The 12,770-nt window shown below is 34.2% G+C and overlaps 2 protein-coding genes across 12 annotated transcripts; both read left to right on the top strand.

Moving 5' to 3' along the window:
* The first annotated feature begins 1,637 nt into the window (after nt 1-1,637).
* On the top strand, nt 1,638-2,364 carry LOC110414099 (uncharacterized). Its single transcript, XM_021425161.2, has 3 exons — nt 1,638-1,837; nt 1,932-1,993; nt 2,082-2,364. Exons 1-3 carry the CDS (start codon nt 1,780-1,782, stop codon nt 2,208-2,210), a joined length of 249 nt encoding a protein of 82 aa, XP_021280836.1. The 5' UTR covers nt 1,638-1,779; the 3' UTR covers nt 2,211-2,364.
* Nucleotides 2,365-7,676: 5,312 nt separating this feature from the next.
* LOC110413168 (AT hook motif DNA-binding family protein) lies at nt 7,677-12,678 on the top strand. 11 transcript variants are annotated; one of them, XM_021423900.2, is made up of 7 exons: nt 7,677-8,134; nt 8,356-8,402; nt 9,103-9,550; nt 10,528-10,595; nt 11,265-11,396; nt 11,716-11,877; nt 12,285-12,678. In XM_021423900.2, the coding sequence occupies exons 3-7, from the start codon at nt 9,121-9,123 to the stop codon at nt 12,507-12,509; spliced, it is 1,017 nt and encodes a 338-aa protein (XP_021279575.1). In that variant the 5' UTR covers nt 7,677-8,134; nt 8,356-8,402; nt 9,103-9,120; the 3' UTR covers nt 12,510-12,678. The 11 variants fall into 11 exon arrangements, with proteins under 11 accessions (XP_021279575.1, XP_021279574.1, XP_021279573.1 ...); XM_021423899.2 differs by having other exon boundaries at nt 8,356-8,417; XM_021423898.2 differs by having other exon boundaries at nt 8,356-8,417; nt 9,098-9,550.
* The last annotated feature ends 92 nt before the right edge of the window (nt 12,679-12,770 follow it).

The following is a 12,770-nucleotide window of genomic DNA, read 5'->3' as shown; positions in this document are numbered from 1 at the left end:
TTTCTCGTCCCCCCTTCTCTCAAATCACAATCAAACTCAAATCGAAAATTTTCAGATTCCTGTCTCCTATGTATCCTCGATCCAACAAATACTTACTGGAGCAATAAACTTTTAATTTCTAAAAATAAAAACGTGATTATTGGGACCCTAAAAGAATCAAATCGCGATCGACATCAAACAATATCCGAAAATCTGAGAATGTTGATTGATAAAAATAGAGATGAGATGGTGATCAGATTCATGAACAGGAACAATTAAAATGAAAAATCCTTTTTTGTTTGGTGACTCAGTTGTTTGTTTAGAGTGAATAATCTACCGACATGTCACGAATTTTTATTCAAAGCTCTAGAATCTGGTCATTATTTTAAGCGTATTTTTAATGGCAAGTGTGTTGGAATAATTATTGACCGGGGCTTAAAAATACATTTTTGATTTAAATAAAATTTAAATTAGAACCTCCTTTTAAGTTTCTAATTTAAAATATTTATATAGATTAAAAATTTTGCACCGTTGGTGATTTTGGATTGACGTGGATGGGACTGGAAGTGGTCTCTGTCAGAGGGCGGAGCCAGTTTTTCTTCTTTCTTTTCCTTTTTTCTTTAAAGTCTTTTAGAGAGAGAGAGAAAAACGTCTTTCATCATTCCATGCCTCCCGCCGTAATCATTTCAATTTGCGGACTTTGATTAGCTTCATGCGGCGCCGTTTGGTTTGCATGTTTCACCTTTCTCCGTTGCTGGAGGTGTTCGAGCAGCGGGACCCCTTTGAATCTTTCTTTGTCGGCACAGTATCAGGTATCTACTGTTCAATTACATGAGCCAATGGAGAGTTTTTTTTTTCCCCCTTTTTTCAAAAAATTAAATCTCTTCCTTCCTTTTTAAACAAGATAATATATCAATAAAATAATATTTTAATTAAAATTTTTATATATAAGATATATGTCCATATCATTGAATTAAAGATTTAAAATATTTTAAACATATCAAATTTTTGTTATGCTAATGAAAAGAAAATACCCGACATCAAAATTTAAGAATTTCAATCTAATAGGAAAAAATTAAACCGAATAATTTTTTACACAATTTACTAAATGCAACAAGAATTTAAGTAATTTGGATTTGTATAATTGTGTCTTAATCATATTAATAAGTTAATTTATGTTACTCAACATATTTGTTTCATTTAAATTTATTTATTAAATTATTAATATTTTAAAAATGTTTAAAGTGATTTATTATTCTTATTAAATCAATTAACTAACTTTATTCAAGTAAGTTCATTTTATGATGTCCAAATAGGTGGATTTTATTTAAACATGTTAATTGCATCATATCCTTTGACTCATTTATTAAATGCACTGTCTTTGTATCAAGGACTTTAACATGATTAATTAATTATATCTTATTTATATCAATTCATTTTTCTGTTAAATTATTATTTTTACACAACAAGATTATAACATCCCAATACGAATTATTAACCCTTCAAAAGACAATAAAACAAATTCATTGCATAAGAAGTTAAAGAATATGAACCCGGCCCAATATCAATGAAGATATGGGGTCAAGATCAACAAGCAGGTCAAGAGGACACCAGCCCAAAATGAGTTTTAAATTTACCTCTCGCTAGTAGCCAAAGAGAAATAAAATAAAGTTTTGGGGAGAAGTGGGAAATCGCGAAAATACAAGCATTCACTGCTTAAAAATTGACTAAAGTTAGGGTTAGGGTTTAAGCAAGGAAGAGGAAGGAGAATCAAGTCCGAGGCGGTGCCAACAGGAGAAGATGTCGAAGAAGAATAATTTAGCTCGTAGAAAGAAGCAGCACGAGTTCGATCTCCAAAGTACCAAATTCGTAACGTTTCCTCCCTCTTTATGCCTCATTTGATTTATTTATTTCAGTGATTTGTGATTGTGTATTTATTTTTGGCAAATTAGGAGAGAAGGCAGAGAAAGAAAAGCAGGGTAAGAAGCTTCAAGCAAAGAAGAATAAGATGAAGGTAAGAATCTTTTATAATTTCAGTAGTTAATAACCTTTTTTGTTGATTTATTGATATATTTTATGGGGTATTTCTAAAATTTAATTAGGTTGATGGGAGTGAGAATAAAAAGAAGAAAGGTGGAAGTGGGTTTCAAGTAGGGAAGAGAAAATTGAAGACCAAGCTGACAGAAGTGGCTAAAGCTAAAGCAGCTCAAGCTATGGAGCTTGACAAATGAACGTTCATGTAATAAAATTTTGAGCGCTTCACGGTTTTTGTAATTTTAATGGGAATATATTTTTTTTTATTTCCGTTAAATTTTGCTTAGTGAGATTAAAGTATATGTTAGCTTGAGAATTTTTTGATAGTGTGACAGCATAATTTTTAATGAATCTGTTTTGGCTGACCAATTTTCTCACTAAGATAAGCATGTGTATTAGTTTGGAAAACATTGGCTAAAGAGGCAACATGATCTCCCATCCAGCCTTTGTTGTCTAATGGGAATATTTGCTTTTCTTCAATAATTTTTTTTAGAGCTGAGAAAATTTTTGGATTTTGTAATGTGTGAGACCTGCAATATTCATTTTGTATCAATACATGATGGGAAGGCAAGAAGATTGTTGAGGATCAAGAAAAGTTGACTCCTTGTTAGGATCTATATATGTATATGTATATGTTCGTGTGTGTGTGTGAAAAATATTATGCTGGATAGTAGAAGAAACTCCTTGGATGGCTGTTTCGAATGTTGTAGATTGTGAATCTGAGATGATTTTCTTATGTTGGTTAATGAATCTGTTTTGGCAGACCAATTTTCTTACTAAGATATATATGTTATTGGTTTGGAATACATGGTTAAAGATACAACATGATATCTTATCCAGCTTTTGTTGTGTGATGGGAATATTTGCTTTTCTTGAATCATTTTTTTTAGAGTAGAGAAAATTGTTAGATATTGTAATGTGCCAAGGCTGCTAAATTTCTATTGTATTGATACATGATGGTAAGGCAAGAAGATTGTAGAGATCACAAAGAGGTGACTGTTTGTTAGGATTTATTCGTATATATATGTGTGCAAAATATTATGTTGGATGCTAGAAGAAACTCCTTGGATGGCTTGCTTATAACCAAGCCGCTAAACTTTTGTTGGGTTTCAATGAGGCAATGCTTACAATTTCAGTGTTACAAAAAACACTTATGTTTCTTTGTGCCTTGCCACCTGAAGACCCAAGCAGGTCTTATTTATTGACATGAACTGTATCTATCTATTCTATGCAGTTGTTCTGCATAGTGAAGTCAGAAGTCCAGGTAAATGCTATGTCAAGGGAAAGGTGGTATGGTCGGATTCGCCGGTGATGTGTTGATGCTTGGTTGTATAACTATGTTTGGGCTATGCTCAAGCCTATGTTTAAGCTGATAAACAGGTTTATTGTTAAAAGTGCTAAGAGAGATGTGTGTTTCCTCTGCAGTGAAGTCTTTGCCGACACATTGTGTACGTACACATACTTCCTTATGAATTTCTTTATGCAAACTTTTAGTAAATTTGGCTAGCTATGGCTTGGAGAAGTTCAATTGCATGTTTGTGATGTTAAATGTTAATAGTTAGACATGGTTGCTACTGGTGCTCGATGATTGATCCAATTAATTCCAGTCGTGGTTTTCCAGAGATAAGCATTTGACTCCACTCCACCGAGTTTATCACACAAATAAGTACTCAATTTGTAATCTAAAGTAATAATTATTATTAATAATCGATAAATATTTATTAATTAATTAATTTACAAATATATAATTTGATTAATATTTTTACTGCACAGGTTCACGAAGCATGTGCAAGAAGAAAAGTAAGTGAGCAGCCCCTGTTCCCGGATCTCCTGCGATAGCAAATCAATGCATAATTGTACTGTAAAAAGCCCATTTAAAAAAACTGCCTGCTGATGGTCTTCGATATATCAATCATGACGAAGAAGCCCACTTATTGCAGTTAAGTTATTATTTATTAATGTCTGCCTGCTGCTCTGTATCATCATCTTTCTCTGCTTGCCTGGTGGGTTTCGTAATGCACCGTACTGGGCCTTGAAATTTGCAAACCCTTGCCCTTCCTGCCGCAAGATTATTCAATGTATACACTGCCGTCCTTTACCCTGCTTAATTAGGCACGAGGAAAATGAAAAATGGAAGAAGAAAAGGGGTGGTACCATGGTGGAAATATAGTTTTCTTACAAAGCTTTGGTAACAAGTTCTGTGCCTTAAAAACCAGCATTTTGTATCAAACCATTGAACTGGATGAGGCAGGAAACACAATCCAACAAGCTTGATTAACCATATCAATCTTTCGAAGCTCTTTTACTTCCTCTGTGACAATTATTTTGAGGTTAGGTGAAATTTCAGTACTCGGGAGTCGATGTTTGGCCATAAAAAGGAAAAAAAGAAACAGTGTGCTAATTGTCCTGAGTCATGACACTCGTACTAAAGTGTCTGGACGTGCCACATATGCTAGGTTTCACAACTTGAACAAATTTCATTGTTCTAGTTCTGGTTCTCATTTTTTCTTTGGCTGAAATCTGACCAAAAATAAAAGGCCATGTAATACCCTTTTTTTCCTTTTTGTTTTTTAATTGAATTAGAGGAGGAGGAGAAGAAGAAGAAGACGAGAGCAAGTAGTGGGTGTCAGACAGTCAGGTATGATTTGTGAAGAAGTGCATCAATAAATTTTCTAGTACAGTGGATGGAGGATGTAACTTGTAAGCATGTGCAAGTGAGTCAACTTTAGTCTATAGAGAATAGACTAAAGCCACCAACAGGTCTTATTTTGTCTGGGGATTAGTTTACGTTTTGTCAACATCACCATACCACCTTCTCCTACTAATAAATAAGCATTTTCTCGTCAAATTAGATAAATTTACATATCTTTCACACAAGATCATTAGCTTAAAAAAATGGGTTTTTTATTTTCTATTTGAAGGACAATTTCTTTGGTCTCAAATTTTGCCATTTCTGCTGCTAAATTATGTCTTCATTTACCTTTAAATCAATCATAGGCATCCAAAGTCCTTCATAATTATGATTAAAGTTGAAATGTTCAAAGTGTCGGCCGTTATGAATTTGCAACCTCTTGACTTGAAATTTACTATCATTAGATATTTTTCTTTAGATTTCAACTTCATAAACAACTATCCGGTCATTGTGCATAGTTTAGCTGATAATTATATTTCTTCTTTAAAAAAGATATTATGTCTACTTTGCTTCTAACATGTGAATTTCGTGGCACCGACCCCCTAACCCAAATCATCATCATGTTTTAAGCATTGGGTATAACATTCCACAAGCTCTTAATCCATAAATATTTGTCGAGGAATCAAAACATACCCACCCCCCCAAAAAAAAAAAGAGAAATAGTATTTAATTTGCAAAATACATAAAGGAAAAATTAAAAAAAAAGAGGGGCGTGTAACTTGAAAGGACTAGGAAGTCCATTATAGAGGCATACATCATAGCTAGAGGTGCTTTCTTGTGGTTCATGATCCAAAGTTTGTCCCATATAAATTAATATTTTAATCTCATACTTAAAAAGGGTTTATATTAAACTAATCATACAAAATAATTAATGATATCAACTCTCTACTGCCCCCGACATGCTATGACTTTGTGGGTACATTGCAAGTCAACCTTGACCCGTAAGTTAAAAAAAAAAGAAAAATCGCATTAAAAAAGATAACAATTAGCTTTCACAACGTGGCATCAATTGGGTTTATTTTATTCTTTGTACAAATATTTTAACTGTATTCAATAATTAAAAAAATGTACCAAAATTGAAATCTTGGGCAAAGAGGGTAACCCAAGTAGGCGAGGAAAGAGACTTCTTACGGGATGTTCTTCTCTCCGGGCAATAAATATGCCAAAAATATTCAAAACTTTGAGGTCATCTTCTTGTATAATATTTGTGGGGTCCTGTCCCTTCAAGTGGGGAAGAGTGGCCTGCGGGTCAGCTACCGAATAGATAGAACGAATTACCAAGTCTTAAAAAAGGGAATTAATAAAAGTACTCAGTAATTTTTTTTAAATGAAGAAATTGGTATATGTTTATAGTTCTATGAATCATAGTATCTAATATAAATATACATTATTAATGTAAAAGAATCTAACAAAGAGAATGACATCTTCTGGTGTTTTCTTATGAAACTTGCCTTAGACTAATAGAGTACTTATTTGATACTATTCTTATAAAAATAGTAGAGTTTATATTTAATGTTTAATTATAGAATACAATCTTATAAATATGTAAAGATTAAAATTTATTTTTTTAAATTATATATATTTAATTTTTTAATTTTATTGATAATGTACAATTTGTTCAATGACAACTTATTAGATATATATGCTTTTATAAATTATCCCATCGTGTCAAAATACTTTATTAAATTTTATTAAAAAAATATAGACAGATTGTAATATGTTAAAGTTATTTTTACATATTATTAGGGCCTAACTTATAAAAAAAGTTGTGGCATGGTCTTGATTTTGCATGAAATATTATTTGCCTCGATTTTAACCGGATGAATGAACCATGCGTTGAGCACGGGGGGGTGACGTTATCACTGCCTCCGGATAGATATTTTTCGGCTGATGGTCTACACACAGAGCAATGTTAGTGGTAACAGAGAAAGGTCACATGCAAACAAGGCTCGCCCTCTCCTCACCCCTTGTCTCAATCCCCATTTTCAGTTGTCGTCGTGCTTGCCACGCGCTCCCATCCCCAAGGACCACTTTCTTTTTGTTTTGCCCTTTTTCTCTTTTACTTACCATCTGTCACAACAAAATTATAATATTAATTTGAAGAATTAATAACTCTTTTTAAGAATTGAACCAAAAAATATAATGTCAATGATTCTTATTAGAATTTAAATTAAGGATTTATATCTGATTCATTACAATTATATTGATTTAAGGAGATATTATTATCTCATTAATGAATAAATTTTAAAATTTTGAAATCATTAAATATAAATATTTTTCTCATTAAATAATGAAGGTGATTTTTATGATTTTTCAAAAAGTAAAAAAAAAGAAACTAACAATCCAATTAAGAAGAAAGAGGAGTTAGACTCCATGATTGAACTTGATGATTTGAACAATTTTCACAAATCCCCAATAGATTAAGTTAATTCGATGGACAATGAAAAACTAATTATTTTTAAGATAATGAGATATTAATTTTTTTTATTTATAAACTATGAAATAAATGTATAATGTATAAAATATAAAATTTTAAATTAATAATAAATATTTTTCTCACATTTGCAGTTTCTTTCTTATTAAACATAAAATGTTAATGATTTTTTTAATTGAAAAGAAGGACTGATTTAGAATTTAAATTAAAAATATGATGTAGTACAAAAATATAAAAAGGAAAGAGGAAAAGGTGCGGAATAATAGCACACGCGATATGAGCGCGCGTGGGAGTGGGACAGACAGGCTTTCCATGAGACCGTATTTAATATTCAAAATTCCAACTTCTTACAAAGAAATAAATATCAGTTAATATTATCCAAGAATAAACGCTTCAATTTTCTGTTGAATTTTGTTGTTTGTTTGTTTGTTTGTCAGCCTCTCTCTTCCCCTCGTTTAAAAGATAAAAAGCCCTTAGTTTAGTTAAGTCTTTTAACTCTTTTTGAACTTAAGCCAAGTAGCCAACCTCCTCGGCCCTCTCTAAAAGCAAAGCATCATCACTCACTCACTCGTCACACACTCGAGAAGAAGATGAGAGAGAAACCGAAGATAAAGATAAAACTTTTTAGATAGAAAGAGAGAGAGAGAGGAAGAGAGAGAAACAAAGAAAAGAAAGATAAACAGCTTTTATTATAGAGAGGAGAGAGTAACTAAGAAGGAGAAAGAGAAAGCTCTGCCCTAGAAATATGTATCCCGATAAGGACTTGTGTATGCAAAGCTTTTTGTAGTAAGTAATAAAAAACGCTTTCCGTCCCACTTCACGCAGAAATGGCCTCTTTTCTGCATTTCTCAGTCTGCCTTTAATCCCCATAACTTCTCGCAAAGACTGCTTCACTTTCTTTTCTTTCTTTCTGCTTTTTTATTTTTGAAAAAAACCCATCTTCTTCAAAGCTTCTTACTTTCGAAAGGCTGGACCTTTAACCCCAGTCCACTAATGTAAGTTACTTTCTCTTTCTGGGTTTTTTTTTAGAGATAAGGAGCAAACGATTTTACCCATTTCTGCTTAGTTTTTGAAGAGAGCTGTAGTTTAGTTATTTCAACTCAGTTTGACTTTCTTTACTGGCATTGGCTTCAGCTTTTGTCTGTTTCTTCCTTTTTTCTTTTTCTTTATTTTTATTTTGTGTGTAAATCGTTTTCTTTGGGTTGTGATTTTGAAGTGTGTTATGGTCTGGGGCTTTGCCGTGGAAGATGCTTGGTGTTAAAGGTATATAATGGGTTGGTGAGTGTGGACCTGGTTTTCAGTTTCCATCTGCTTCTTATTATCTTTAACATGAAGCCTTTATCTTTGTTTCCTGTGGTTTGGTAAGCTGTAAAATAGCTTGCATTTTTGTCTTTTCCTTCATTTCAAGTTCTAAGCTTTTGATATTTCAACTCTTTTTTCTCTGTTGGCTGCTATTAGATTCTTGGGTTTTGCCTTTTCCGCTTATAGTCTTGTAATTTCTTCCGTGGTTGTTTTACTAGTTCCTCTCTTTGTAACTTTGGCACCGCTGTGAGCAGATGACAATATATTTTCTTTTCTTTCATGTCTAGATTTGAGGAGCTTCGTTTGTAACGCTAAATGTATCTCTTCGGTTTCTGTTCTGGCTGGATTTCCATCGCCATGCGTCTGTGAATTTTGGTTTATTGGAATATGAGCCATGAAACGAGTTCTTCATTGACTTCTTGTAATCTTTGATATGGCTGATTCTTTTCTCTGTCTCTCTTCATGTTGGTTCCAAGATCTGTATGCTTTTCAACTGTTTAGTGCTCACAATTTGGAACTTCATGGGCGCTTTTCTGTTGTTTTGACTTTGCAATTTGTATGGAGCGTTTGTCATTGCATTGAACTTTAGAACAAATAGAGCTGTCTTTTTGGTTATTTAAAATTGGCTTGTAAGTTGATTTGAAGGCGCATTGAAGTCTAGGTTATTCGAGGTAAATGCATGGATCGAAGGGATGCTATGGCAATATCGGGGTCTGCTTCTTACTATATGCAACAAAGAGGAATAACCGGGTCAGGGTCTGGAACACAGTCTGGGATACATGGATCTCCAGGCATTCATCCATTATCTAGTCCAAATGTACAATACCAATCAAGTATTAGTGCCACTACTATGGGATCAACCTTACCTGTAGAGCCTTCATCTGGAATTGCCCCTCATAGTGTCAATGTAGGCACACCTTCAGCTGTGCCACCTAGTGAGACTGTGAAACGGAAAAGAGGAAGGCCTCGAAAGTATGGACCTGATGGAACTGTTTCATTAGCATTGACTCCAGCATCAGCTACTCATCCTGGGACAATAACACCAACCCAAAAACGGGGAAGGGGGCGGCCACCGGGTACTGGAAGGAAGCAACAGTTAGCTTCCCTTGGTAAGATGTTTTTGCCAATTTGTTTTTAATGTGTACAGCTTGATTATGCAGAACGTTTCTTGTAGTGGTGGTTTAACCTGGTGGAAATAAGCTTTGTTGCATTTTTTCTTGTTGCTTAGGGTAAAAGACTTTTGTTGTGTCCACATATTTAGTCAGGCTTATGTCAATGCTGCCAATGAATCTGTAGTATTGCCAACCGGTCTGCTTTCTAGTTTCTATTAGTTGTTATAAATCGCTAGCTCATTTGTGCTTATTTAATGCGGAGTGGGGTCAGAGGCCGCTTCCGCTTGAAATGAATTCTAGATTCCATCTCAATTAAAAAAAGCTGCCTATGGGACTCTGTTACTGACTATATTATTAGTCTATTGGCCTGAGCATAGTACTTGGAAATTTGTCCATTTTCAGACTAAAATTTTGGAAGCAATAAAATTTCCAAAGCAGTTGAAATTTAAAAGAACAAAATTGGTGCAAGAGAAAATGAGATGAGCAACTTAGAGCTTGTCCAGAGAAAGGGTATGATGCAAAAAGAAAAAAGCAGCAGAAATCAGAGTGTTTCAATGAGATGAATAATATTACCTTATGCTTGGCAACTGTTGTCAAATTGTATGCCCAGCCATATTGTTGGGAATTGTGCTGAGAGCGGATATATTGGGAATATGCTGAGAGCTGATAAAGTTTTAGACTTTAAATATGTGTCAGTGACATATTATAATAATCAGGACATAAATATTCAAAAGTGGAAGTTTTCATGACTAACTACATAATCATCTCTATAAGCGGAAATTCCATTTCTTTAGCATATGAACATGTAATCTTCTATCATAATCGTTGCAATTTAAGTAAACTTGCTTGCTAGCTGGATTTCTAAGCCTTTTGAAGGGCTACCTTGAGCTATTCAGCTCTGTTTAAAAGTGCTTATTCTGACATTTTGTTCTTGCTGTGTGAATGATGTTGCAAATGTCTAATTGTTTTGCTAGGTGAATGGCTCTCTGGTTCAGCTGGGATGGGTTTTACTCCTCACGTCATCACCATTGCAATCGGAGAAGTATGAAAACTTTTCTTTTATCAATTATACTAGGGTCTCTACCCTTTAAATTAAATATACAAGAAATTAGGATGTTTTCACTGTACGGGATGGTGGCAGCCAATCCATACCGTATTAGGCACAAAAGCTGCTTGGTCTATATATATTGTTTCCTTAACTTTTTATATTTTATGGTGAACTGGAAGTGCCCAATATTTGTTCATGATGATAATGCAGTTGATGTAGACATTGATAGAAAAATTTAAGGAACAACAATTAGGAACTGTAATTTGCTTCGTTCCTCTATCTTCTCACAAAACTGAAAATAAGTTTCCAAGGGCTAGGCTGTTATATGTTGTCCTTTATAAGGAATTTAAGGAGGAACATAGTTAGGCTTAATTGTCCCTGTTATTCTTCATGATTTTACATCTGATTTGCATTTTCTTTTGTGTCCCTGTATTTATAACTTTCTGAGCCAAGGCCACCTCTTTCAGTTGTGTGATAGATGAGGGAATTAAGTTTGTATTAAGATTTTACTCTGTTTTTCTAACAAAAAAATAGATATTCTGTTTTAAAGTGATACTTTTGAGGTATAAGTTTTTTAAATGTGGTACTATTTCTTTTGGCATGTTATCTTTTATCTGGAAGAAAGTTCCTTTGTCTTGAAATTACTTCAAATATTTTTTGTAGGACATTGCAACAAAAATAATGTCATTTTCACAGCAAGGGCCAAGAGCTGTATGCATTTTGTCAGCTAATGGTGCTGTCTCTACCGTAACTCTTCGTCAGCCATCTTCCTCGGGTGGTACTGTCACATATGAGGTTTGAGCACTCAATAAGCTGAGTCTTATTTTGTTCTATGGCAGTTATGTTGATGCAACCTTAGAATATTTTGCTGAATAATGTTGAGAGGTTTAAGTTTCCTGTTAAGCTCATTTCTTGAATGCAATAAAGGACACTTATATTGCATATTTTCACATATATCTTCAGTCCAGTACTGTTACAATTGTTAGTAGTTTCATTACTATTTAGCAAGCTCTTCAGTTCTGACATTAATTTCCCCGTTCTTCTGAAACTCTTTTTCTTAATGCATATTTTTAGTTGAAAAGTATATTTTTTCTTTGTATTCTGATTTCTGTAGGGGCGATTTGAGATATTATGTCTGTCAGGCTCTTACCTACTGACCAGCAATGGTGGCTCTCGCAATCGAACTGGTGGTCTCAGTGTTTCCCTTGCCAGTCCTGATGGTCGCGTCATTGGTGGAGGTGTTGGAGGGATGCTTATTGCAGCAAGCCCTGTTCAGGTATCTCTTTGGTTGCTGTGATATCTATGATGTTATCTCTAAATTCTCATTTGTAATTGGTGATTTATATCTGTTAATTAGACCTTCTATAGGTTTAAACTGGCTTTTTATGCATGCTGGTGTCCTTAAATATGGGGGTTAGGTGAGACTGGGCGGTTTCAACTTATTTAGGAATATCACTGGCAGCCTAGCTGTCTATTTTTTCTGCTCAAATTAATTTTGCTTGCTATATTGTGCGCTGAAATGTTAGGATGCCACAATAATACCATTCCAAAAGGCAGATCTGCTAATACTTTATATGCATTGGGTTATAATACTGGGGCACTTAAATCGTGTACCATGAGCATGGGATTCAACATGATCCAATCAACCTTTTATTTATCTTAAGCAAATGATGAATGAACCAGGTGATTGTGGGAAGTTTTCTGTGGGGTGGTTCAAAGACGAACAAGAAAGGGGGAGGTCAAGAAGTTGTAAAAGACTCGGATCATCAGACTGTTGACAATATGGTAACCCCTCCTGGCATTTCGCCAAGTCAAAATCTGACTCCAACCTCAGCAGGTGTATGGCCTGGTTCACGATCAATGGATATGCGTAACACTCATGTTGACATTGATCTAATGCGCGGATGACTCTTTCCTCCTAATAGTATCATGAGCAATGTGTATAGTTTGCTGTTGAAGGCCACCTGATTGTAATTTGAAAGCCCTGTGGACAGAATATAGGCCAGCTGATTTTTGGCTTGATGATTCTCACTTCATTTACCCATGACAATGACATACTATGGGATTTGTTCTGATATTTGTAGCTTGATGACAGTTAGTTCAAAGATTTTAGAACTCGCGATTTCCACTAATCGTAAGAGGCACATTTCATTCTCTAATGTGAACCGG

Source organism: Theobroma umbraticum, unplaced genomic scaffold, assembly GCF_002168275.2.
Source record: "Theobroma umbraticum cultivar Fairchild unplaced genomic scaffold, ASM216827v3 scaffold_4.1, whole genome shotgun sequence".
NCBI classification, from domain to species: Eukaryota; Viridiplantae; Streptophyta; class Magnoliopsida; order Malvales; family Malvaceae; genus Theobroma; species Theobroma umbraticum.
This window is presented reverse-complemented; position numbering and strand designations above follow the sequence as displayed.

What these genes read in the sequence shown, in the direction of transcription:
- LOC110414099 (XM_021425161.2), top strand. Translation starts at nt 1,780, where the DNA reads ATGTCGAAGAAGAATAATTTAGCTCGTAGAAAGAAGCAGCACGAGTTC. An exon ending in GCACGAGTTCGATCTCCAAA is followed by an intron (nt 1,838 to 1,931) that starts GTACCAAATTCG and finishes TTGGCAAATTAG; the next exon opens with GAGAGAAGGCAGAGAAAGAA. An exon ending in CAAAGAAGAATAAGATGAAG is followed by an intron (nt 1,994 to 2,081) that starts GTAAGAATCTTT and finishes AAATTTAATTAG; the next exon opens with GTTGATGGGAGTGAGAATAA.
- LOC110413168 (XM_021423901.2), top strand. Translation starts at nt 9,121, where the DNA reads ATGGATCGAAGGGATGCTATGGCAATATCGGGGTCTGCTTCTTACTAT. An exon ending in TCACCATTGCAATCGGAGAA is followed by an intron (nt 10,596 to 11,264) that starts GTATGAAAACTT and finishes TATTTTTTGTAG; the next exon opens with GACATTGCAACAAAAATAAT. An exon ending in GTGGTACTGTCACATATGAG is followed by an intron (nt 11,397 to 11,715) that starts GTTTGAGCACTC and finishes TGATTTCTGTAG; the next exon opens with GGGCGATTTGAGATATTATG.